General features: G+C 46.3%; 1 protein-coding gene across 1 annotated transcript in view; it reads right to left on the bottom strand.

Annotated features, from left to right (window-relative positions):
- CD226 (CD226 molecule) overlaps window positions 1–27,950 on the bottom strand; it is a gene marked incomplete at its 3' end in the record, with an annotated part of 65,238 nt that overhangs the window by 23,025 nt on the left and 14,263 nt on the right. Inside the window, 2 exon segments of the mRNA XM_080821824.1 lie at window positions 731–733; window positions 736–1,098. Coding sequence (XP_080677950.1) covers window positions 731–733; window positions 736–1,098 — 366 coding nt within the window.

Raw genomic sequence — 27,950 nt, 5'->3', positions numbered from 1 at the left:
CCCGATGCAGACCCCGCCACACACCTCTTTCTGGGTCTCTCTGCACTTGCACTTGGGGAAGTGAAGTTTCTTTTTCTTACTCTCACGCAGGTTCCGTGGGGCCAGCAGCTTACACGATCAGGGCTTCATCACGACACAGGGAACAAATTACTAATACAAAATCAGTGCTGGACCCTCGGGGGAGCCTGCTCCGTTGAAGGGCCCAGAAGGCTAGTCTGCTTCTACTCTGAGAGCCAAAAACAACAGGAGGAATCAAAGCCCTGAGCCAGCCGAGGAGGAACATTACCAGATATTTATTAAATTCTACTCAACTCAACACGGACTCAGCACATACCAGTCCAGCCCCATTTTATCATTGCTGAGGATTCACGAGGATTATAGAACTTAGTCACTACCTTCACGAAGCTGTCACGTAGCTGAAAACAAATAGAAGTTATACAGCTGAAGCTCCCCGCTGTTGAGACCATGTCTTTTTTAGAATTACCAATTTTTTTTTTTAATTTCAGGAATGTGGCAGATCAAGAAACTGGAAAGATTTATCAGTGTTAAATCTGTGATTGATGGCTTAGCAAGATAAAGAAAAACCAAATCCTAGCCTTCAATGACTTGACAACTCACCTAAGCTCCAATGTTACAAAATACGTTGAACTCTAGAGTCATGAAAAAGACAACAGAAACCAACCCGCAGTGGTGACGTCCTTTTCCATCTCTAACACTGGAAGACATCCACGACGTACTCACCATCGGTTACGGTCAACCTCATTGCGGTTGTTTCCAAGGTTTCATTGTCCCCTAGGCTGGCCTTGAAGCAGCAGCGGTAGAGTCCTGAGTCAGAGGCCATGACGTGGGGCATGACGATGGAGGAGCTGGTCATGCCCTGAATACAGTCGCTCAGTATCTGTCTTTGGTACTTTGAAGCATAACCTTTCCCTTGGGACAAGTTGCAGCTAGTCAAGAGGTCAATCTGATGGGGCTGGATCTTTTCCCAAGTGACTTGCTGTATTGGCCCCTTCCGTGGAAGCTGACAGGTGAGTGTGACATTTTCCCCAGGTTCTGAGACGATGTGGTTCTTTGATGGCACCGCGATCTCAAAGCTATCTGGAAACAAGAAGCAAATGATTGCACACAGGTCCTCCAATTTGGGGGTGCAGAGGTGGGAGCTACCCGGAAAGTTCTATCAAAAGTGTCAGTGATGTTATTTAACACAGTTTCATCAACTGTCAATGACATCTTTACGACACATTTTTGTAAGGAAAACATCTTTGGAAGAGGCGAGCAAATAAACAGAAAAGAGGATATACTTGTTGGCACATATTCTCTTAAGTTTTACATGGTTAACCATAGACCAAGAAATGTAATCAAAACCCCCGGTGCTTTTCTTGGTAGTGATCTCACCAAGAAGCTGAATTTCACAAGACTGTTCTGTAGTTATGCTGCGCCGGGGACTCAAAGATGGTATCCAGATATAATCACTGATATCACTTTAATGGCCATTGAAGAGATAACAAATCATTTTCATTTGGATGAAGACCTACATAAATTTATCTTTCAGAGACACAGGTTGTTCGAGGCGTGCATAGCGTAAGGCTCCACATGTGATCTAAATGCCTGGGTTCCAAGTAAGTCCTTCCATAGTTTCCCCCTTTCCTACCACCATGGCTGAGATACCCAGCAGAGAGCACTCAGTGAGCACCACACAGTTCTGGGCCACTTTCTTGACTTCCAGTTGAAAAAGAAAAGAAAAAAAGAGTAGCCAGGGAGGAGAAGAGGGTAGACACCACACTTGAGAGAAGAAGAAATTGAGTCTAAAACACAGTGAGATTGGCAGTCTATATTAAACTAGAACACTGTGTCTGTAATAGTTTCATCTCCACTAAAAACTCGCTTCTTTTCTTCAACACGTGGTTCCATCGGTCAAAATGTTGAAAAGAGAAAACCACAGCACTCCAGCTTTTCAATTTGTAATCGCACAACTATTTATCAAAGTTAACACTTTACCCACATAACAAGCACACAGGAAGCATCTTATCTCTAAACTAAAGTCAACAGAAGAACAGGGAAATAAAAAAGAAGGAAAGGGAGAAAATTCACAAGACATGGAACAAATAAGAAAATAAAACCTAAAGAAAACAAAGGAGAAACTAAAATAAAATTAAGACAGGGGAAAAGAAGATTTAAGAGGAAAAAGTGAGAGAAGATATAAATAAAAGGCTGAATCAGATACACGTACCCCGGACTGGGAAACTATAAGGAAATACAAGAAAGGAAAAAAAGACCAAGGAACAAGTGTTAGCGTGAGCCGTGCTCGACCCTCAGAAATCAGTGGCAGGTGAGCCGGGTCGGTCCCCGGGTTTGTCTCCAGCGCCGCACACCTGCTGTCCTGTTATCTTCCAGGGTGGGGCTGCCCTCGGACACCCGCACCCCTCAGGGGCTTGATGGGCCCCTGTAACCAAATGCTGCTCTCAGGAAGCAGCCCCGAGTGATGCTGGCTTGGGTATAAAGGGGCATCTTGTCTGAGGAGTGTCTGCCCTGGTTCGAAGGACCGCTGCACAAGGCAGTGAAGGCACTCTCCAGCGCCGAGCAGCCCAGCCTCGGGCTCTCAGGGGGAGCTGTCCTCCACGGAGCCTGGAAGGTTCCGCAGCCCAGGCTCTGCATAAGGACCCAGACCACCTGTCAGTAGGCATGCACGGGGCTGAAAGAAGCAGGCCCCCGCGCAGAGGCAGGTGGTTCTGAGGCACAGAGTAGCCCCTGATTAACCTTTCCAGATGAGCAGAAGTGCTGGGTGGTGTCAGATAAAAATTGAGACCCAGAGCAGGTCTGCAGAGCCTGCCTTGTCTCTCATGTTGCTTGCTGCCTGCTCGTGTCACCTGATCCTCATGCACAGCACAGGTAAGGGGACGGGAAGTGACCCTGAAGCCCCCCCACACACACAAACAAGAGAACCCCGGCATCCTGATGTGCTTGGAACTGGAAAATGCAGCTACTTAAAATAGGGATCAATAATTGATAGGGAGGAAAAAGTTTGATTAGAACCCTAAAAATAGAAACAAAAACAATAAACCAGTTGATTTTCTATTTCTGTTTAGTGATGTATTAATTCTCAGCATAAACACAGAATGGACTGTGTTTTGTTTTGTTTAAAAAAATATTTTTTAGGGACGCCTGGATGGCTCAGTGGGTTAAGCCTCTACCTTCGGCTCAGGTCATGATCTCACAGTCCTGGGATCGAGCCCCACATCGGGCTCTCTGCTCGGCACGGAGCCTGCTTCCCCAACCCCCTTTGCTTGCCTCTCTGCCTACTTGTGATCTCTCCCTCTCTTTCAAATAAATAAATAAAATGTTTTTTTAAAAATTATAAAAAATAAAAAAATATTTTTTAGGAGCAGTCTTAATGTTTATAGCAAAATTGAGAGGAAGGTACAGAGATTTCCCACATACTTCCTCCCTCCCACATACTTCCTCCCTCCCCATTATTGAGATCCCCCATCAGATGATACACTTATACCAAGTAGGAAAACTATCTTGTAACATTATAATCACCCAAAGTCCAGAATTTAGAGTTCACTTCTGCTGTTGTACATTCTATGAATTTGGACAAATGTACAAGGACACATAGCCACCACGATGTCATATGAAGCATTTTCGCTGCTCTAGAAATCCTCTCTGCTCTGCCTATGCTCTCCCCTCCTCAACCCTTGGCAACCACTGATCCTCTCACCGCTCCCCCCATACTTCTGCCTTTCCCAGAATGTCGGAAGCTGGAATCACAGGGCACGCAGCCCCTTCAGATCGGCTTCTTGCCCTTGGTCATGAGCATTCGAGGTTCCTCCATGTGTTTTCATGGTTTCAGAGCTCGCTCTTTTGCGTGTTGAGTCGTAGCCCATGGTCTGGATGGACCTGCACCTGCTGAAGGACATCTTAGTTGCTTCCAAGTTCTGGCAATTACGAGTGAAGCTCATTCACGAGCAGGATTTTGTGTGAACACGAGGTTTTCACTCCTCTGGGCATATATCAAGAAGCAGGACTGCTGGACTGTATGGTCAGAGCATATTTAATTGTGCAAGAAACTGGCAAACTGCATTCCGCAGCGGCTACCCCGTTCTCCACGCCCACCAGCGATGAATGAGTTCTCCTGTTACTGCCGTCCTCATCAGCACTGGGTGTTCTCAGTGTGCAGGATTTTGTCTGTTCTAATAAATTTGTGTGTTGGTTTTACAGGATTTTATTACAGAACAATATGATGAAATTCTCTGTACGTTGCATATGATTTTTGTGACGTGGTAACAGATTATTTTAAAAAATTATCTCAGTGCTTCATCAGTGTTTTCCGAGCACCGCTGAATCCCTGGGGACCCCAAACATTCCCAGGTGCACCTGTGCCTCATGCCACTGCCCCAGATCACCATCACACCCCCAGCTGCAAATCTGTCCCCTTTCACTGTTCTCACGGCCGGTGGCCCTGCGTGCCGTCAGAGCAGCCTTGCGTTATCACTCAACTTCGCAAAACCCTGAGTCCACTTCCTAAAAGCTTCACAGGCCCAGGCCTCTGTACAGACCTTTACACACCTCACACCACTCTGTACTTAGGACCTAGAGCAGTGCTTGGCGTAGAGCGGAGAAGTCAAGCGATTGCTTGTGAATAAAAACCGTATTTGTAATTTCACTTTGCAATGTGTGGTGTGTCCCCACTGATCTGGGGGAAGGGGGATATTTTACATCTACAAAACCTCTCATACTGAGAAATGTGTTTGAAATCATATGTGTAATGCCTAAATGAATTAATTGTTCCAGACGATCATTAGTGTCTGTAAATTCACAAAACAAACAAACAAACAAACAAAACCAACAAAAATCCATGCATGTCTCCATGAAGCCACTTTGAGAGGAGTAGCCTGGGCAGAATAACCCAGTCTGACCCGGCTCAAGCCTCCACGTCTACCTACCAACTGACAGCCCTACAAAGAGCAGAGAAACATGTCCCGTGACGCCGGGGCCAACAATCCAGGGGATACGAAAACACAAAACTCCGCAGCCCCAGATAGGCTCTCTCCCACCCCTGAAAACCAATTTCGGACCCTCTGGTGCTTGCGGACTAATCCCCCTTCCTTCTTCTCTATTCGTCAAAATTCTGGAAGGAATCCCCTGCTCCCGACCCTTCCCCACTTCTCACGGGCGCCCCAACGCCCCCAGGAACCACCTCTACCGTTCAACACGGCAAGTCGTGCATGTTCTTGACCTTGAGTACTGGATGCTACACCCTTCTGGAAAGGCTGGTCTTCTGTGACCCCGCATGTGCCTGCCTGTCCTCTCTCCTTTCTGACCTTCCTCCACAGGGGTCTTACCCGGGGGTCCTTTTGTCTCTGCTGGCCTTTTAAAATGCGGTTGTTTCCCCCTGGGGTTCCAATACCCGTCCCCCTTGGCTCACCATCCCCAGGTAGGGTAATCCCCCCCACCTGCAATTTCCAAACGTCTCTTCCGTGCAGATGTCCAAATCCACAGCTCCCGCTCAGTCAGACCTCTCCCCAGGGTTTCCAAAGCACAATACAATAACTTGCTCTTACGATGTTTAAAACAGGCTAGAAATTAAACAGCCAGAATTGCCCTGAGCCAACTGTGGGAGCACGACTATTACTCCAGCTAATTAGAAGCAATAAGAGTAGTAGCTTCGCATATTCCCAGCTGTGCCTAGACTATGCATGGGCTCAATGGAGAACTTTCCTAAAAGGTCTTAAAGTGTCCCCTTTAAATGCAAAATAAAAGGTCCACCGCATGATGACTCAGGAAGTATTTAAAGTGACCTGAGACAAAGATCTCAAAAATAAGCAAGCCCTTGCTAAGAGAGTACAACCTCAGAGTTTCCATCAAAGGACAAATACAATTTCGTAGCCGTGTATGGTGACAGTTGCTAACTAGGCTTACTGAGGTCATCATTTCTCAATATACATATCAAGTCATTCTGTTATACTCCTGAAACTAGTATCATGTTGTATTTTACCCCAATCATAAATACTTTAAATTTTTAAAATAAAGAAAATCGCAATCACAAGTGGGCCGCAGGGTCCAGGAAGCGGAGAACCGGCCCCGGGGAAGCCCGCAGGGCCTGCGGTGCCCTTGAGGCCCGGGGAGCAGGAGGAGCACAGACTCTAGAGGCTGAAGTGCCCGAGGGTGACTCTGCCTCCCTCGCAGCTCTGCCGGTGACAGACAAGGAGAAAGGGCAGTCACGGTGGGCCCCAAACCGCGGTGTTGGGCAGCTCCAAGCAGACCAGAAACGGGCAAACAGTAGCCATGAGCCGAGACCAAGGCAGCGCGCGCCCTAAGCCGTGCCCCCCACACTCCGGACCACCCTGGAAACGCCCGGTGCTGCGATCATTTCAAAGGCAGAAAGCAAAGAAAATAGTGGGGATGGCGTTTCTCTAAAAAGCTGGAATGTTTCCAGATGATGCTATGCTTGAATCGTGTGCACCCCCCCCCACCGAAATTCATATATTGCAGTCCTAACCGCCAGCACCTCAGCATGTGACCTTATTTGGAAGGAGGGTCATTGCAGAGGTCATCCGTTAAGATGAGGTCACACCAGAGTGGGGCGGGCCCCCACCCCGCAGGACCGTGCCTAGGGACACAGACGTGTGCACAGGGAGAACGTCATGAGAAGGTGAAGGCAGAGGTCACGGGAAAGTGTGCACAAACCGGGGAACGCCAAAGATCGCCAGAAACCACCGAAGTGAGGAGAGAGGCCTGGAGCAGACCCCCCTCGCAGCCTCAGAGGAGCTGACCGTGTGGACACCATGGTCTGAGACTTCCAGCTCCGGAACAGAGACAATCCCCCCCAGGCTGTGGAATCTTGGAGAGACAGACGGCCCAGCACAGCACCACAGGGGTGGGAGGAGGGGGGAGGAGGGGGGAGGAGGGGGGGGAAAGACTTCCCCAGGCTGGCATTTCTCCACAGTCTGGATCTTACGAGAACCTACCAGAAGCAGCAAGGCGGCGCAGTTAGGGAAATCAGCCGTCTTCACGAGCTCCCTCCCCACGACTGTCACTTCCTGTCCTTCATTTAAGTGCAGATAAAAGGTAAAGGAACCAAACAAGATAAAAATAAGCTAAAAGATTGCTTGACTGAACAGCACAGATAAAGTGGGAAGAACGAGAGCAGGTTCAGAGATAAAAACACAACCTGACAAAACTGTCAGGCTAGGCAAAGCCACTCGTTTCAACGAAAGAAGTAGCTAGAAGCAGGCGAACAGGTCCTGGACAGCAAATCCGAGACTCGGCGCAGAAGATGCGCTCGGAGGGAAGGTCTGCGGCAGGTCCGCACGGGGCTGTCTGAGCACCAAAGAGCACGAGGAACACGGCTCAGGCCTGGACGGATTCCTGGGTCAGATCCCCCGCCTTGTCATTCAAAGCAACCTCTGTGGCCAGAGAGCATCCCTCCCCCCACAGACTCCAGGCTACCCCCCTAGTGGCTTCCTGGAGCTCCCTGAGGCTTGACGATGTCTGTCTGAAGGATCACCATGGATCCTCCTATGTACATTTTGCTCACAGGTTTTAATTGTTAAAATGTACATTTCAATCTCTCTGTCACGGTACAACGAGAACTACGCTTTTTTCTTTTCTCTTCTTTTCTTTTTTTTTTAAGTTGCTAGCATAGGATTTGTTGAAGTACATGAAAAAGTCTTATTTCTGAGGATCTCTGCAGTTCCTCCCAACCAGAAAAATAAATGACTCATGGGATATAAGAATTTTAAATAGTATAGTTCTGAGGTCTTGTAAAACCAAAAGATGACAATACAGCCCAGGAGCATTGGCTTGTTTTCTACCAAAGGTTAGCAAGTGGCCGCACTGACTTAGAAATTTAATGCAGACTTTCTGCATGGCAGAGTTTTATAGAAAAAGAACCAAAAGATTAACACCAACCCTAATCACCTCCTGCTAGAGAATAGACTGTGTTAGCAAATTGTCACTGAAGACGACATTCAGCATTTTGTTTCAGTTACTTTAAACATTTTCGACATATTTTAAAGGCAAAATAATATACCTCGAGTGAGACTTACTATGTGCCAGCATGAAAGGCATCGCATGTGCTGTGTCATTTCGTCCCCAACACTGACAACCCCGAGACAAGTCACCCAGCTGGCTGGAGGGTGGCCGAGAAGGGAGACCCTCCGAGGGAGGAGCTCGGGGAGCCCCCTGCCAAGCCAGGCTGCCATCTCATCCCAGGCCTGTAAGGAGCTACATGCCATAGAATTTTCCTTCCTACCTGCAGCTGGGCAAAAGTTCACAGAGGCGAAATAGGCTCCTAGGAACCCCTGTTCCTAAATATCTTATTTCATGATGCCTTAAATCCTGTAATTAGAAATCAATTTCTTTACTTGTCCTTGTTAAAATGCACATAACAACCTCAGCTCCTGGCAGGCACCAACACATTAGTGTGAAATCGTCCATTAGATTGCTTTCCGACTGAAAGGAAAGGAAGCAGGTTCCCACAGACGAGTGGCCAGGAACAGACTGGCCGTGGCAGGGGAGACGAGAAGAGCCAAGAGCCAGCCGTGTCCCTGGCCACCGTGCTCCCAGGGAGCACAGCGGGCAGAAGCAGGGGGACATCCGCAAGGGCCGGGTGGGTAGGAGACTTGAGCAGGAAGACAGATTACAAACACGAGGCAGCAAAATGCTACCTCTTCTGCTATTCGTTCATTCATTCATTCACTCTCTCACTCATTCATTCGCTCCTTCAACGAAAATTGTGTGGATGTAAAGACAAATGGGCCCCAGGTCAGAGCTGGCGGAGAGACACGGGAGCAGGTCATCCCATGAGCACAGCAACCAACCCACAGGAAGCCTGGGATGGAGAGGGGTGACCTTGGTTCCCTTGGAAAGACGGTAACAGCTATGCTGTTGGCTGACTCTGGGCTCTGCAAAGTCTGTCAAAGAGTCTCGACCAAATACAGTTATTTGCCCGAAGAAAATCTGCTGAGGACACCAACACAAGATACTCGATTAGCTAAATAAGTTTTGTGCACTTAGCACATCTACGCCGTGTTCAATTTCCTTCTTTCTATGTTTTCTGTCCTTGTCCCTATTTTTTGCAGTATCTCCCTCACTACCTTTCATTTACATTTCCAGTTGGTTTTGTGGAGAACAAGCAAGTAGAATTTCTGATGAATGACATATGAAAAATGACTAAGAAGCAATTAGATGCTAAAAATGCCTCAAATGGGGAACATCCCCGCCACGCATCATGCACACATCACAGGAACACATATATGAGGACACACCTCCTTCAACCTCCATAGAAAGAGAGATGTAATAAAATTAACTGAATTGCCAAACCAAGTTTTTAAACTCGCCGCTCAGAAAATTGGGGTTCACCATTTTTACTGCTGCGATTCCTATCCAATTAAAATTACTGTAAGAACTGGAAAGCAATTTCTGTCAATTCTGCAGACAGAGACGTGACCTCGGAAACGGAAGGCATCCTGTATCAGGAAAGGGGAACGCGGCCCTGAGTCTTGGCCCTGCAGAAATCTCTTGTCTGTGACAGCACCAGCGTTCCAAGAAAGCGAGATCAAAACTCCCCCTTACAGCTCTCTTCTGAACATCTGATATGAGTCCTGTTTTACTTAATAAAGTCCTCGTGCTGCACTGACCATGGTTAAGAAAGGCTGAGATTTCTTGGAGGCTGAGCCTTTCAGACGACATTTGTGTTCTCTGGAAGGGGGAGAGGCAAATGATGAGTGGGGAGAACGGAAACATCAGACCCTCCGCTTGGGTCTCTCCGAGTCATAAGCTCCGACCTGCCCTGCGATGCCGGGAACTCTGGGAGGCTGAAAGGACGGGTACTTGACATGGGCACAGAGCAAACGCTTTCAGGCCCCACAGGCACCCCCCTGGGGGATCCCTCTGCTTTCTGGGCACACCAGCTCGGTGCTTTCTCCTGAACAGCGCACACTGCTCAGCTTGGGGAAGCTGGAACCCGCTTTGCCTGGGATCTACACACCCAGAGGGATCCTTGTCCAGTGACCGACAGGGGTCGGGGGTCCTCGGGTGCCTCTGGCAGAGGAGCTCCGGTTAACCTCCCTGCACTTTGCCTGGCCTCCTTCCTGCTCAATCCGGGGAACACTTCCTAACTCGTCCCTTTCCCGTTTCTCCTCCTCTCTGGACTCCTGAGGAATGCCAGCCTAAAGCAGGCACAGTTCTGGAACCTGACCAATGTTACTTGGAACCTAAAGTTTGAAACTTGCCCCGGGACGCCTGCAGGAGGCCTCCAGAAATTCTGCTTCGGTAACAGGGCTCTCTTTGGCTCGACCTTCCTTTCAAGGCCCCGCAGCGAGCCTGCCTTGTCCCACAGTATCGGCTCCACCTGCCCACAGCCGCCCTAGGGCGCGGAGTCCTACAGCTCGTACTCTTTTCCCTTGTCTAATTGTGCATAACAAATTGCTACTCTCACAAAATATGAACTGCTGTGTTTTCTACCTCGCTTTTCTCAATTATGCCGAGCTCCTTGGAGGCAGAAATAATTTTTTAAAATACTCATTTGTTGCTTGTTACTCGATTACGTTCCAAAAGTTCTCAAGGTGATCGTACCATGTCGTGAATTGTATTTATTTTCATCTCTAGAAACACCTTATGTTATGTCTTGCACATATTTGATGATCAGTAAATATTTGCTAATTCATTTATTTCATCTGTAGGGGGTTAAGCATTGTAGCAGAGAAATCCACACAGTAAAATGACTTTGAAACCAAATAGAATGAGAATACAAGACTCGGTTCCTATATAATCCCCAATGTTTCGTCAACGGCACCACTGAAGTATCTGCCTCTCGGTATTCTCTAATTCTAGCCTCTTTCCCCTCCACTCACACTGCATCCAAAGCGATGTCGCCGCAACCCAAGTCTGATCCTGTCGCACGTCTGTTTTGAAAGGCTCAGGTGTCTCCCATCGCAACTGCTGGACAAAGTGCACGTTCACTAGTCAAATCCTTTATGATTCTCGCCCTGCCTTTGTCTCCAGGCTCATCTCCTACTAGAACCTGCCGCACACGCTAGTGTTCCCGAGAAGCATTCATGCTTCCCATCGGGCAGCAGCCGTCTCTTCTGGATGGCCTAAGAGACCCCTTCCTGGTCCAGGAAAATCACTTCTTCTCCCATAAAACTCGAATGTGACAACACCTCCACGGAGGAAATATTTCCTTACTCATCCAAAGAGAGGCCAACCGTTCCCTCTTCTGTTCTACTTCTGTCCCTTCTGTCGTGTCACCTTTTCTGAGCTGTCAGGTCCCCCTGCCCTGGGAAACTCAGAGCCTGGAAGACGGCGGGCCTTGTGCCTCCGGCGTGAGGTCTGATCTCGGCGCAACGCCAGTGACTTCAGTTGCTTAATAAATATTGTGGAATAAATGGATGAGACCATCCTTGAAGATGACACCAAGTTATAAATTCAGTGCACGATCCCAGCAGCCTAAAGTAGTACTTTCCAGTCCACGTCCAACGTGAAGTTGGGGTCTTCATTCCCACATTTGCCAAATACTAGTGACACCCGCAGGGGCTGCTCCTCCCGGTGGATCCCCGAGCACCGGCCGGCACCGTGGTGTTTGCGGCTTTAACTCCTTCTCTCTGAAGAGCTGCGGGTGCTTTTCAAACCACAGCAGGATCAACGATGCTCCTCACAGCCCTCTGAAGTAGGAGAGGCTGATTATTTAGTTCAAACTATCCCGAAGTTAAAGTGAAATATAGACCAGGATCGAAAACCCAGTGAGCACCAGGCTGTGGACAGGCAGAGCTCCCATCACGGGATCCACCAGAAAAGCGAGCGATCCAGAAAAGAAACTCAAAGAACTGGCAGAATGAGGGGAACAAGTAGTTCCCCTGTCAGTTCATCAGGATTTAAAAGGAAATTTGACATATACCAATAAAAGAAATAGGTGTGGCAGTAGAAGGACGTAATAATGTATTTATTCAGCATTCAATGGGTGCTGTTTCTAGGTCAGAGGAAATGTCTACAGATCAATCCTAGAAAACCATAATTTTTTTACTGTTAAATTCACTGTTTTTTAGATCTAGAACAAGATACTCCAGACGTAAATGACACGCACCTCGGATGGGCAGAGAACCTGAGCACTAGCGACCATGGTGGCTGGTCCAGCGCCCACCAGCACCATCTTCCCCCGGTCTGCTAGGGCATCTTCCCTGCCTCCACCCCGTGACCTCTCCAGAAGCAACTTGTGTGTGGGACGAGGTGCGGAGTGTGGGGTTTCCCCGGAAAGCAGCAGGAGGCGCTGGCGGGCTTCTAGGGTGTGCGGAGTACAGGTGTGTCCTGACAGAGGGGCGGGGAGAGGATGAGCCGGGACTCACTGGGCACCTGAGGCCTGGCTCAGAGAACCAATGGCTGAACCAGGCCCCAGGCACGACTGCTGGTGCTGCTACTCCCTGATCTGGGGAATTCTAGGGGAGATGGGGAGCTCTGGGATGAGAAACACAGGCTGCCCTGAGTGCTGGAAGCCCCTCGTCCCAGACTCATGGGCAAGTCGTCTATTTCAGGCCACAAACCTCCTGTTAATCAAAGCCCAATTCCCAACACACCTCGAACACCCCATCCCTCAGGGTGACAGTGTGTTCCCACCTCGTTTCCGGGCCCTGGAGCAGCGATGTGCACTCCTGGCAAGGAATCGAGGCCCCGGTGAATGTCTGCCCGTGTTCAAGACCACGGCAACCCGGACACACAGCTACATCCCACCTGCTGCGTTGTCCCTCCCGGCAGCTGCAACTGTCTAGCGTTCTCCCCAGGAGACTGTCCTGCCTGTGCCTGGAGCCCTTCCCTGGAGAACAGCCCCCAGGGCATTGTTCTCTCTTCAGACCCAGCCCCTTTGCCAGCGCCCAATGATGGGGGAGCTGCCCCCCCACCCAAGCTCCCCATGGTGGGAAAGGGAAGATCTGGAGAATATCAAGGATATTCTAGAAAGAAAAAGGAACTTGGAATATGTTAGAGACTAGATGGGCAGAGCTTTAAAAACAAAACAGTCCTTAAGTGAGGAGATAAACATGCTTAAAGAGACTCATTACTGTCAGAGGTCACGGATTATTTTGCCATTTAAATTTCTCACTTCTCGAAACAGGAAAAGGAGCAGCTTGACCACAACTAGAGAAAGAAAACAAACTTTCTATTTTCTTAAAAGGAGAACTGCCTGAAGCAATTAACAAAGAATTTCATTATAAACATTAAAAAAAAAAAAAAGTAGGACACCTTAGAGCAAAACTGGTAAGCCAGTATTTAGATCTTAGATTGACAACCTCTGTCATTTACCATCAAATTCCACGCATGGGTAAGTGCCAAGAGCAGTTGAGAAGGACACGGTCCTGGTCCCTTTGCCAGCAAAGATCTCACGGGCAGGAGGAGCTGCTGTGAACAGAGAATGCTTCTCCAGGGCTCAGGTGTCTAGTCAAATGCTCGGCCTGCAAGTCATCAAACAAGGGACCAGCCCGAGGGAAAGAGGAGAAATCTGACAGGCTCGGAGAACTGGAGGGTTCCACATAGGAAGGGAAGGAGAAGAAGCCGCCTCTTAGCACAGTGTGGGAAGAGGAAGCCGCGTCCCAAACCTTCTCCATGACTTCCTGTTGCTCTTCATGACACTTTTTGGAAACAAAGTGACTTGAGGGAAATACATCACTGCTATCGGAGACACTTCCAAAATTGGGAAAGCAGTCTCGTTGTGATTATATTTTTCTAGCATTATTTCAGAACAACGATCAAAAGTGTCCGTTAATTATAATACCGTCCAAGAGTTTGGTTTGTAAATATCAGGTCAGAGCGGGAAGTCCCCTGGCTCTGAAATCCTGCCTTCCCACAACACCACTCCACCCGACACGTGCAAAACAGCGCTATGGCTCCGGGGGGCTGGGTGAGCCCTGCTGACAAGCCTTGAGAGCAGCCGCATCCCCAGCCCACGGGACGAGCCTGGCGCTCGACCGTCCCTCTGCTCCCACCCTCCCAACCTCATATTGATGCCGTTGGCAATGAGAGGAAGGACCAGAGGAGCGTAATTCCGGTTCATCGTCCCGCCAAGAAATGAAACTCACAATGCACCCTATATCAATACATTTGTGTTCATGGACCCAGGGCAAAATATTTCTTTTCCAATTTTGATTTGAACCTGTGCTTGGCAATACCTTGCAACGGCTCTTTCAGTCTCCAATTTTCTCCCTGAAGAACTTCAGATCTCAGTATCTGTGCCGGGTCCCATTTACTGCTCTTTTAGAAAAGCATTTCTACTGTTAAGAAATTGGAAAGGGAAGGAAGGGCAAGACAGACCCAACTTTTGGCCCTTCCTCTAATCGAGAATGACCACCAAGACCGTTTCAGATGCATTCAGCTGTCATTCTGTTACTCCCAATAAAACAGAAAGGTTTTTGCTCGAAAGAAAGTAGTACACAAATAACCATCAACTGAGTTCCTGCTATACTGAAGACGAAGTTTTGAGTCCTGGGCCAAAACCCACTTACCTTCAAAAGAGTTACAATTAATAATTCCAGAGGTTTTGACTCACCTGGAAGTCAACTGGTACAAGAAAATGTACACAAAATATTTCTGAGCTGTTTAAGCTGACCCTGACTTTTTTAGGAATTCTATTTCTGTTCAGCTTAAAGCAGGGGAAATTTTCACTTTGAAGGATTAGAACTTTAGTTGCTATTTTGAATACAGCATCATTGGTGACAGTGCCACTCAGGGTGACGGAGTCTTCAAGGGGCGTGTACTCATGCTTCGTGGTGACTCTAAATGCAGGTGGACACATTTAACACTTCGTCTTGTCCTCTCACAGAATAGTGCTTGAATGGGTATACATGAAAATGCAGACCACCTTATTGTAAACTGCTTACATGTTATTTCTCCTTTAAGCTACACTTACAGCATTAGATTTATTTTTTGGAATTGTCTGTGGAAGTGGATTTTCCATATCTATGAGTATGATTTCAAAATAGTCCCACATTTATAAAGTACTTAGGATGAAAGAGAACATCAGATCTGACAGGGTTCAGAATCACTGCTCCCGGCTCCGATTCCTAAGTAGTAGAATACGTGTAAATATACAGAAATGTGTAGACATCTTAGTAAATGGCCAGAGAGACCATACGATGTATTTTAATCTAATAAATGAACCCCACGCTAATGTCACTAACCAAAGACCCCGGGGTGCTTTCTATTGTGCTGTAGATCTCCGTTTGCTAGGATTCATCCAAGGACAACATTAAACATGTAAACACCAAAAGCAAAGATGAAATAGAAAAAGAAACAAAATTCTTTTTCAGATTACACTTAGTTCTCAAATACACTATTTGAAGCAAGGTCGGAAAGAGCTTAGATAAATATGGCCCCTTATGAATTTGTATGCCCTATTGCTACGTGCCATTTTTTAAATGCAGGAACTAATTGAAATGGTTACTTTTAAAATATTTAAACTCCACATTTGCCATTCTCTCTGGCTTTTTATCTCACTGTAAATTCTTCCTCTAAATTAGGGATGACTTCCATTTCCCCGGCACGGTACACACTTCTCTCCAAAGTCTGCAATTTAATTTCCACCTCCATAATTTTAAATATTTTAAAGTCATCATTTTACACTCTCCATTTTCCTCTAAAATTGCCTTCAGTAATGGCTTCCTAACTCCATTATCTTGGAATTACATTTATCACATTTATGGGTTTGCCTTTTAAAAGCAAAACAAAACAAAAAGCCATAAAATTGGGGGATCAGAGTCTAATCACAGGATGTGTCTGAGCCAGTGGCGGCGATTACTAATATGCCCTAATGTGCCTCAATCAAGGTGAGGTTTATCCCACTTAAACTACTTCATTTCAGAGCTAGATTGTATAGAGTAACAGTTAGGAAAATAAAGCATCTTTTTGCCTGTCGATAGATGCGATTGTATTCAACTGCAAAAATAATTTACTCACGGTCTTAAATCCGGTGTCTAAGTGATGCATATAAATAAATCGCTGGAGGCTTAAGCAACCACAGATAACCACCAAAATGGTGATTTGTGAGTTGTTTATGACACGCCACAAATAAAACCAAAAACCTCACTGCTTATTTCAGGAAAAGATGAATTTAGTACAGAGCTACTTATAAAATCATATGCGATAGGAGCACCTGTGTGGCTCAGTTGGTGGAGTGTCAGACTCTTGGTTTCGGGGCAGGTCGTGCTCCCAGGGTCATGAGATCAATGTCAACCAATCTCCATATTGGGCCCTGGGCTCAGGGGAGATTTGGGATTCTCTCTCCCTCTTCTCTGCCCTTCCTGCTCACGTGTGCTCACTTTCTCTCTCTCTCTCAAATAAATAAATAAATCTTTAAAAAAATAAAATCATAAAAAATTATAAAACAAAACCAATTTAAATAAATTTTAAGAATACACTAGCCCTAGGAAAAAATTTAACATCACATTGACCATCCGCCCCTCCCCACTATACCTCTCCCCAAGTATTATTTCAACTCTGAAAATAAAATGTATCTTCTTTAAAAGTTAAAAATAAAAGGTAAAAAAAAAAAAAAGGCTGTCAGACTAATCTGTATGAAACAAAATGTTTTCCAGAAAGCTATAATTCAAAACACTTATCATCTCAACTAGGAACAATATGTTTGAATCATAGAGTAACAAAAGAGTATATTTTCTTGATTTTTAGATAAGCATCAAACCACAAAATGATATTTTCTATGAGTCATTCCCAGTGAACTAGAGACCTTCATTTACTATAACGAGTAAACAGCTCATCAACTAAGGTATAACCCTATCTGAGGGCATGAACCATAATTTAAATGCCTTCTGTGTATAAAAGAATACCAAAAAAGGTTTTTCTATTCAATATATATACCTAATGAGCATTCATTTTATTCCCATCCATTTTGCTTTAAGAGATGCGAAAATAACAATATAACTTTGTGCATATAAATGTTGAACCTTTGCAACATGGCCTCCTTCTGATGACCTCCAGCTGGCACATACATCCCCACGTGCACTCAGAGCAACGACACACCAGCCGTCGCTTCTCCCCCTGCCTACCCTCTCAGCTAACTCACCTCCACGTTCTGTCGCCCTTTCTCCCCACGGCCTTAGTTCTACCCACTTCTCTGCACTCCACTCTCACAGGCTCTTCTTGTCACCTCTCCCCGGGGATGAAGCCCCAGCCTGGCAATAGTTCTCCTACTCGTGCCCACCGCACTTCCCTCTGTCCCTGTCACAAAGCCGGAGCAGTCTTTGCAAAACACAGATCTGGCTCTGTAAGTCCCTAACTGAAAATTCTTGAATGTACCCCCAAATCCTTCCTGATAAAACTCAAACTTCTTAGCACATATCATAAGCCCCAGTTTCACCACAGTTCAACGTCGGTGCACTGCTCACCATGACCCTGAACTTCCTCTCAAGACACACTCAGACTTGCCCCTGAGTCCAGACTGGGTCGCTCCCTCTGTCAGCATCACTCTCCTTCCATCCCCCACCCACCGCCCTGGCCTGGGGAGTCAGGTGCGGATTCCTCCGCTGAGATTTTCCAGATAACTTCTCCTTCTCAGACTAGCTCAGACGCCCCCCCCCCATTTTACGCCCACATTTTAACGAAATTTTCCTCTTTGTTCATAGTGATGCTCCTAAGATACACCTGTCATATGGTTGTTAGTTTTTAAAAGTAAAACAGAGGTTTAACATGTTTCCTCACCTTGGTAGTTTGGGTTCCCTTTCCCAAATGGTCGCTCTCATCTCATCATCCAGAACATCAGGGATGCCCTGGGTTTTGTGTACAAACATGGTTTTAATTCCTCATACCACTTGTTGGGGGAAAATAGTATTGAAAAAGATCATAGACTGGGGCTCCGCTCTAATAATTAATCCATGGGTAACTGTGCTTTGAGGTAGCAGGGAGAAAGTCTGGATTCTCTTGGAAAAAAAAAGAAAAAGAGTGTGACAATCGCCAGGAGTCCCTGCATTCAAACTTTAATAGCATGTTGACCCGTTGCGAAACCTGACTGTTCGAGGAGTATCGGAAAGAGTCTACACCGCACCAGACCCAACACCACACGGGGAGGGAAGGGCACCCCAGGACAGTCCCATGCATTACCGACTACTTGCAGGTTGTTCTGTTTTGCTTTGTTTTTTCTGGTGTGGAAAAATTAGAAAATTCATGTAAGCCAGAAGAAGAAGATAAAAATCACTCGTGATGCCAATCTCCAAAATAATCACAGTAAATATTTTCAATTTTACCTGCTCAGTCACGCCACAACGGTGTTTCTTTTCTCTTACTGTGGCAGTACCGGACTCTTTCTCAAACTACATGGTTTTTTCGACTTAACAATACGCTGAAACAACTTTCCGAGACAGTTTTTAACACTGAGGTGAGTGAATCCAGCAAATCAGCCCTTAAGAGTCTGCTGTGAAACGACGTGGGAAGCAGTATTCACGGGACAGAATGAGCGAGACCTGTCCCCGCCCTGCAGGGACTTACAAAAAAGTCACTTGCTTCGATCACTAATTCAGCATAAAATAGTTCATCGGAGCCTCCTCCGTGAGAGGGGCTGAAATGATGTCAGGGATACAGCGGTACATCAGACAGCCGTGTCCCTGTCCCCACAGAGCTTGGGAGCTGGCGGGGCGCCCCAAGAGGGGCCGAGAATTACACCCCGCGCTGTGCTGTGAGCTCAGAGCCCGGCCCGCCACCGGGGGCCGCGTCCCGCAGAGGAGCAAGGTCTCCTGCGGACGGGGGGGGGGGGGGTGGTAGGGGCAGGCACCTGGAACACCTGCTGGGAGCAGGGAGCTCCGCGGAAATGCGGGGGAAGGCGGAAGGCCCAGAAGGTGGGCGCATTCGCTTGGACTCCGCGTCGTAGGTTGAATGTCTGAGCAGGACAGTGGGACGTCACTGGCTGCTGAGCCCTGCGTGGTCACGGCCATGGCCATGGAAGCAATGGGGGGTGGGGGATGGGGAGTCTCCCCAAAGCCTAGAAACTGAAAAACGAAGGAGCATTTGAGAAATCATGTAGCTGCTGGAGGATCCAAAACCGGAGAAAAGAGCAAAAGGGTGAGAAATGCCAAACACAGAAAAAGGTTAAGACAGTAAACGTCTTGGCTGTAAAAGGCTTCAGCCACTGATTCGGGTGAGCATTGGATATTATCTCGGCTAATTTGCTGCTTCATTTCTCAAGGACAACCGAAAACGGGCTGCGGCCCCTCTGCTCCCGTTCCGCTCAAGGTGAGGAAGAGGGTTGGAGAAACCTGAGCAGTTAGAACATTCCAGAAAAGCTGTTGGGGGGCTTTTTCCAAACAAAGGGGACGAAGAAAACTGACCTTTTAGACGGCTACAAAGAACATCTAAAATATTGGGAGAGAAGCCTTGAGCCAGGGAATTCTATCACGTAAGACAAAACATTCCATTTTTACCACAATATTTAAGGGATCACCTGGAAGGTAGACGAAACCCTTCAAATAATGTCTGGAAGCAAGAGAAAGCTAATGACGCTACTATTTGAAAGAAGGGAAGGCAAGAAGCTTATCCAAGTTTTGAGAATAAAGGCTGAAGAGACAAAGCGTATTATCTCTGTGTGAAATAAATGGCACGCAGCAAAGCATATTTTCCTCTTCTTTAACGAACCGTTCAAGGCAGGATTATTAAGTCCAACAAAAAGAATTGTTTATCATGACTGAATTGTAAGTACTAGTGAGAGGACAGGGAGTCGGCTGAGTAGCACCAGCCACTGCACGAGGATTTAAAAAATGAAGTTCTCTCCAAAAAAGGGACACTTTGTTTCCGTAAGGAGCACGACCTCCCTCCCCTTTGCCTACTTTTCTTCATAGACTTTCACATAGACTCAAGCCCATACGGGAACTGGGAAGGGTAGAAGCGGGGGTCCTAACGGTTTCGCTTCCCCTCGGAAAACCTCTGCAAATGAACCTGTTTCTCGCCCTCCAAAGGTGCCGACCTCCTCGTCTCTCTGTTTTCTTCAAATTTATGGTCCTCCACTTCACGTGTTTTGAAACTCAGGAGTTTTCCTCAGAAAACATACCTCCCGTTACCGTCAACTGTCCACTCAGATACAAGACAAAAGAATGCTGCGGCCGGTTTACAACACGGCACCGCTTCTCGGCCCACTAATGTTTCCTTTTCTTCGTTTTCGTATCTGAGAAACCTTTACTGTTCTCCTTTTTATTTTCTCGAAAGAGAGTTCCTCTGTATTTCTCTCTATAGATTTAGTACTACTCGTAATTCCTCAAAAGAAAACAACTTTGGTATATTCTTCTATATTTTCCTCTAAATATAGTGTTACTCATAATTCTTCAAAAGAAAATAACTTTGGTTATTTTGGCCAATTAATAACAATATGTCATACATACCAGGTGCTTATAGTTTGACACGAGCTGTGACAAATACTTCCCAGGGGATGTGAATTTCAAAACTACCCTACATTGCAGGCGCCGCTACTATGCTCATTCTAAAGACAGGGTAACAAAGTCATGGCTAGTGGAAGGGGAGTCAGTACTTGAACCCAGAAATTTGACTCAGTGTCTGAACCGAAGAACCAAAGGCCCACTATGCACCAGAAGAGTAGCTGTACATCAGGGAGCCCATCATTGCTGCTATATTGGCAACTCCAGACCACTCATTCTGGAACCCTATATATAAAAACGTGATCTCACATATACAGTGTAAGTCAGCCATGTTCCCTTGTGCTTTCTTCATCTACATACAGTCTGTCTCTGCTGTCTTAAGATGCATTTGTTTTTCATGCTGACACCATGAGAATTTATGCCCATCTCTCCTCTGGAAGGGCACTCTTTCCCAGTTGGAAATCTGATCTGACCCTCAGTTTCAACACCTCTCGCTCCGTAGTGCCTCATGCAAACACAAGCTGTTGCAACCTCTCTCTCTGCCCTCATCAACCCTGTCCTCATGTCCGTCCATGACCCGTAATGCCCATGCTCACCAGGCACTCAAGGCCCTGTATGGTCACCACTCATATCCACTCCTCTGCATCTTCGTGCAGGCTGTCCTGTCTGCTGCCTCCCTAAAACTCTCATTCACCCCGAAGACCTCCATGAAGGTGACCTTCCGTGAAGCCTTCTCCAACTTGGTCGCAAAGATACAGTTTTTCGCCTTGTCGTTGTCCACTCTGGACGTTGACACCTTGGTGATGTGAGGCATCAACACACCTTGGTGTGTGCCATTAGGTTGTGAGCATCCCCGGGGCAGGAGTTGCTTCTTATCATCTCATATAAGAAGGATACCAAGGCTTTCACCTTTCCAACCCAATTTCCTTAATAAGCCAGCAATCCCTCCTCCTGGCTGAGCCCCCGTGCACATTCAAAAGAATGTGTGGCTGATGGGGACACTCAGAAAGCCTTCCTCACTTTCCCTTATCTTTTGAATATGACCTTACAGGACTTGTCTACTCATTCGTTAATTTAAGTGACTGTTAATCAAAGTCGAAGACACAAGCACTGTATGGCTTACACACTCCAGACTTTGTCCAGTGCTATTTGGCATAATTTGCTTCCATGATATTCCCGATTATACTCTTATTGCCCTGAAGACCTCTTTTCTCCAGGTTTTTTGCTTTAATATGGTTTGGGTGGTGTGAGTGTGTGAGTGTGTGTGTGTGTGTGTGTGTGCAAATTAAAAACAAGATCCCATTTCTCTTTTTGCATAACTACACTTAAGGGAGTACTGAGAATCCTCGGTTTTTATTACCCATTATTACCAATTATATCAAACATAAGAAAGTCCCCATAATGAATGACAAGTTATTACTTACTATTTGGAGCACTAAGGTATATACAAAGCTGGAAAAATGAATGTTCAGAGGTTTTTATAAGAGCACTGGAGCTATGGCAAATCTATTGCAAGATGTTTAGTCTGTTCTAAGTAAGAAGGATACATTTTCATTTTTAACACAGGATACAAATATAATAAGGGCTGAGAAATAATTTCAGTCTCAAGAAGGGCCTCACTAAACCCAGACTAGGGTAAAAGGAACAATTCGTGTTGAGGTGCCCAAGATCTGACTTACAAAGGCCGGACTTCAGCAGAGTCCGAGATTCCTCTCTCCACTAACCCCATAAAGCCAGGAACAGACCCAGGAGGGGTCTGCAGAGCTGGAGGCCACGCGGCGCTGAAGACACGTGCCTGGGAACGGAGGCCCTCTCAGGCCACCGAACCCATCCCCACACAGGTGCAAAGTGGTGAGAGCGAGCCTTAGACTCAGTGGCCCTTAATAGGAAATGCGGTAACGAGAGAGCAAAATACAGCAAAACGCGGGAGAGGAGGGTCCGGCCACAGTAAGTGAGGCTGCAGGGAGCAGGGTGGGTAAATCCGGGAGGGCTGCACTCTCGGCTGACTAGACCTCCACCCACTGCCCGGTTCCTCAAACCTCTCAACAGCCGCTGTGAAAGGTGTGTCTCCTTTATGCCCGCCTTGCCCTGTCGGCTCTGGCCTTTCTCAACATGTGCCGTTTGCTAATGAAGTCTCTGTCACACTCCGTATCTGGGGAATGACCAGTTGAAATCCGTAACTGCACCCCCACAAATCCTGGAGGCCTAAAAAATTAAGTAGATTGATGGAAAACTTGCAAGCAAGTGACAAGCTTGACATAAGTGACACATCTGATTCAGGGTGGAAAGAGATTAATCAATAAAAATCAATGGAGGACTGTGCCTTCAGACTAAAAAAACAATGTTTCTAGAGGATAGACATGCTACCATTTTGTAAAGGATGGCATCCGCAGAAATCATGTCTAAATACACAGCTGCTAGAGACACTTCAAATTTCTACAAGGCGGACGCTAGCTTCTTGGGTTGTTCTGTAGCCCTTCTAGCAAATACTAGAAAGCTGAGAGGGGAACATTACCCCAAATGGAGCAGACTGAAAAATTAAACTGGTGGACTCCTTAGCTTTGTCTGTACTCAATCTCGAATTTCCCCTCTGAGAAACCTGTGGACCCACTACGCTGGGATTGCACATACACCTTGTTCTTGAATCCGCAAGAAATAAAAATACCTTGAAATCACTGCACTGTGGAATGGCACAGACACATATGTTATGCACTTTGAGGCACCTTTCATGATCAAAATGACTACAGGCAATTCTAACTAGAAAGGCAAAGTCAAAAAAAAAAAAAAAGAAGTCATTGGAAATTTTGCATAATTACAAATGGAAAACGATCATAAAATGCAAATATTCTGGTTAAAAAAATAAAAGATACAGTTGAAAAGGGAAAAATCCCAGAAGAAACCCTAAGACTTCTGAAAAACACCTTTTTGAAAGTCCAGGGAAAATATATGCTAGAGATCTAAAGGGCCAGGTGCTTGAAATAAAACCCCTCATGGCTACCCTGGCAAAGGCAAAGGGCCACAGTAGGATGAAGGTATCGCCAGAAAACAAAAGACCATTCAGCTGGGGAGAGGAGGAAGCCCAGAGGTACAAATAAGTAACTAGGCCAAAGGGGTATTTGAAAAACATCTTGCAAAAGACTCCAAAATAAATACTGAAAAGTTTTTAACTACATCAAAGAGAGAAAGTGAGTGAGAGAAACTTCCAGCATTTGAAAACAGCACGCACAACAACAGTGTTGCAGAGAATAAAAAGAGAATGACAAGGACACTGAAGGAATTATTTGGCTCTACCTTTATGAAACTGTGAGGGCATTTCCAAATTTTTCTACTGGCACAGATACGCACCACGTGACTTTAAAGAAATGATGAGGACTTAACCTGGAAGTGGACAAGATGATCCCATCAGGAAAAGGGAACCTGCATTCAAGTTGCTCTGCAGACACGACAAGGCAACTTCTTTGACCAAATGTGCGTCTGGCATTTGCAGTCGGCTGCCACGCTTCAGAACGAGCATGGGTGCAGTGGCACCATCCCACAGGGCTACCCTAGTTACGGGAAGGCAATTAAAGCCCCTGAGACTTGGTGCTGTCTAGAAAACTGAGAACAGGTGCCGAGACAGCAGCAGGTGCCTAAGCAGGTATGGACGGGGATGGGCACTACAGCATGATCTCTGCAAAGGAAAGGAACACCTAACTCACCTCCTGGAATTCCCGGAGTACGCACATCTTGTGGCAAAAGAGAACACATGGACAGAACTTATTTAGATGTTCGATGCTTTTAATTTCCTCTTTGCAGGAACCCCAAAGCCACATTCCCTTCCCCCAAGTGGCTCTTTCCCATTCTGTCCACTCTTCAGAAACACGTTCTCAATCTTAATTTCTCTTCCCTTCCCCACTCATCCAGCCAGTTGCTGGATCTTGTCAAGTCTACCTTCTCAGTATCTCTGGAACTCGTGCTCCCTCTCCCCAGTGCCCTGTCCTCGTCCCCTGACAGTTCACTCCTGCCTGTATTAGCAAAATAGCCTCCAGCCCAGCCTCCCTCTCTCCAGTCCTGCTCCCATTCAAGCCACTCCCTTCATCCAATCGGTCTGATCTCTCTCTCCTACCAAGTCTGCCAGTACCTTCTCAGTCCCTGGCAGAAAACCACGGAGTGTTTGGCCCCTGCTTGCCTCTCCACTTTTACCTGTTGTATCTTACATTTCAGGATAATGGGCTCCCATTCCAGGTACCCCGTGCATTCTCTTTACTCTGGACTTTTGCACATGCTGTTTCTGTTGCAGAGGACACACTTATCCTGTTCCTGTACCTCCTTCAGTTGTCAGATGCCCCTCTCTCCTCCCCAAGCTGAACAATGAAGAATGACAATGGTCATCCTATGGGCTCTAATTATTACCCCCTTGGGGCAGTTTTCCCCATCAGAGCATCTGTCATACAGTGATATAATATCTACTTTTCTCCCCTACTGTGGGCAGGAGCTCTATCATCTCCCTCGTCAGATCCTAATAGAGTACAGGGAAGTGGTAACTGCTTAACTTGTGTCTGCGGAAATACTCTCGAAGGTTCACAGAATGAGAATATCCAATTCCTTAGGGAAGGTGAAAAGGGGACTCAGCGGAACCACCATGTCTTGAGTACTTGCTACGTGCTAAGTACCCACACCGGCCCTTGCCTGCATGCATTATCTCATTCATTCTCGAGCCTGCCCATAAAGTACATATTACTATTGCCGCTCTATATATGAGTACACTGAAGCTCAAAAAGATGAAGGGACTTTCCAAACAGCACAAGACTAGTTAGATGGACGGAAGCAGAACTCAAAATTCTCTGTGAACATACCCATCTTTGTCCTTACTGCCATGAAGACAAATCGATAGGAATTTCTCTAAATAGAAAACTGTTAACAGTGAAATCTCCTGTGAATCAATCCTGTAACTAAACTCACTCTTTTACATATATTTACACAAATGATTTTTTTTAAATTTTGGCAAAATACACATAACATAAAATTTACCATCTTAGCCATTTTTAAGTGTGCACATCGGTAATACTAAGTCGGCACATATCATTGTGCAACCAAACTCCAAAACTCTTCATGTTGCAAAGCTGAGATTGCACACCCATTGAGCAACTCTCCACTCCCCGAGCCCTCACTACCTGACAACCATCGTTCCACTTCCTGTTTCTATGAATTTGACGACTCTCGGCACCTCACATAAAAGGAGCCATGTGGTATTTGTACTTGTGTGACTGGCTTATTTCACTTAGAGTAATATCCTCAAGGTTCAACCACATTGTAATGGGTTAAGAGTGTCTTTCCTTTTTTAGGGCTGGATAATATCCCACTGCGTGTCTATGCATTTTGTTATCCATTCATCCTTCCATGAATGGAAGGATGGTTGTTTCCACCTTTGGGCTACTGCAAACAATGCCTCCATGAACGTAGATGTACTAAGCTGAATATATTCACAAATAATTGCTAATAGATATCCACAACAAAACCCTGCAAATGACACACAATTCTGCGTGAGGATGTAACAAACTAGTGGGAACAGTTATCAGGGTATCTCAGTAAGCTATGAGTTAGGAGGAAACATGATAGACACATTTCAATGAATGCCGCGTAGAGGAGTATACTTGGGGGGGAAAGCCCACTGTACTTGTTTTTTTAAATTAAGTTAAGTACAAATAATTAAGCTATCTAGAGAAATAAATCTCCACTGAAAACTACTTCAAGCTATGTTTTACATACAATGGGCTATACATCTGTTACCACTCAGGAAAGTACTTTACACTTCCTGGAAGCTACTTCAGAAGAGGTCGCTCCGTTCCACTTCAGTTGTATCTGGAATTAGCAGCTTTTCAAGTACTGATTCGTTAATGCTGATGGTTTTCAGGGAAAGTATCACTTCCCTCCATTCACCCCTATTCTTTTGCTGTTTTATGGAGCCAAGTCTCCTAAACACAGAGCATTTAGTGTCCAATATTATTGGGATCATGGAGAGGGTAATGGGATATGACCTGCCTTCCACTGAAGGATCTGGGGCAGAGGGGTGGGGGGGGGGTCAGTGAAGAAACTGACATGGTAACCACAGGCGGCATAAAGCAAAACAACATATTAATTAAAAGGTAGCCACAAACAACATCTGGGGGAGTGGAGAGGAGACATTGTTTCCCATTTTAGGAATGGGGCAAGGTTTCTTTAGCTGTCCCTTGAAGGATAAGAAGTATATGGAGTGGAAAAGTATTTAAGGGAAGAAAAGGCATAAGCAAAGACAACAAATTCAGGAATATGGATGATGCTTCAGGAACTGAAACTTAACCCAGTTTGGCTGAAAGAAGAATACACAAAGGGACAAGTTGGAATGTATGCAAGGACCAATCTTAGAAGACTCCGAAAAGCATTTTTAATAGGACTAAGGAGTAACTGAGTAGCTGGTGGGTGCAAATTTGCAGGGTCCGGGAAGGTAACAGAAATTCCCGAAGCCAGAGGGTATAATAATAGGGAAAGGCGGGGACTGTGAGAAACTTAGGAATGCATGAGTCAGAAAAGGCAGCAGCTACTCAGCCTAGAAAATGCTGCAGAGCAGAAAACTCAGGTCGTCTTGACAGCCCCTCCAGACGTTTATGAGCATTTTCAATCTCCAGGAGACCTCCGATCAAATGGGATAGGTCCTGGGGGCCGCTAACGTGCACACTCTGGTGTGGACAGGGAGGCATCTCTGGGTCCAAAAATGTCCCTGTCATCTGTGTATGTACACGTCCCATTGTTTTAGCGGTCACCCTTATGTGCTAAGTGCTTTGTTTTCTTACGCTCACCATACTTTGTCCTTTGCTCTCTGTTTTAATTCATTTTTCTAATTCTGTCTTAATATCACTATGTGCTTGATAGAGGTGTTGTGAGGATTAAATGAAAGAATCCATGTAAAGCCTCTTGAACCTTGCCCAGAGCTGCCAAAGAACAAACATTCAATAATCACTAGTCATTTATGTAAAAGACCGTTAGCCAAAGCTCACTGGACCCACTCAGGCACACCCATGCACACCCATGCCTTCCCCGTGTTTGCATCTCCGACCCAGTTGCTCTCTTGAGCTCTGACTCAAAACCCTCCTGCCTCCCGCCTCCTGCCTTCCTTGGATGTCTGGAACCATACCCCTCTACCCCACTCCAGACCTTTTTCTCACCTCATACTCCCCCATTCAGTAACTGATATCACTATCTACCCAGGACCTGCAGTAATTCCTGGTACCAGTCTTGAATCCTCCTTCTACTTGCTACCCAACACCCAGTCTATAACGAGACCCTATCATTTCTCAACACCCCTGCTCTATAACCCATTGTCTGAGCTAATTCTCAGATACCTGGAGTCTGAGAAGACTGCACGCCTCATCTGGAGGTAATCAAGAAGGAAGGAGGCCAGGCATCTCTTATCTACACTCAGAGTCCCAGAGAACTGGAAACATAGTCCTACCAGGTCCAGACGAGAGTCCAAAAACTGGGGCATCAGATATTATATTTCTTGGAAGGTGATGGGCTATGTTACTCAGATCAGACTTTCAGGTGAAAGCATCTAGATGATGAATCTTTTTTTAAAAAATA

Source organism: Martes martes (genome assembly GCF_963455335.1).
Source record: "Martes martes genome assembly, chromosome: 13".
NCBI lineage: Eukaryota > Metazoa > Chordata > Mammalia > Carnivora > Mustelidae > Martes > Martes martes.
Note: the sequence above shows the minus strand (reverse complement) of the source record. Positions and strands in the feature narration are given on the sequence as shown.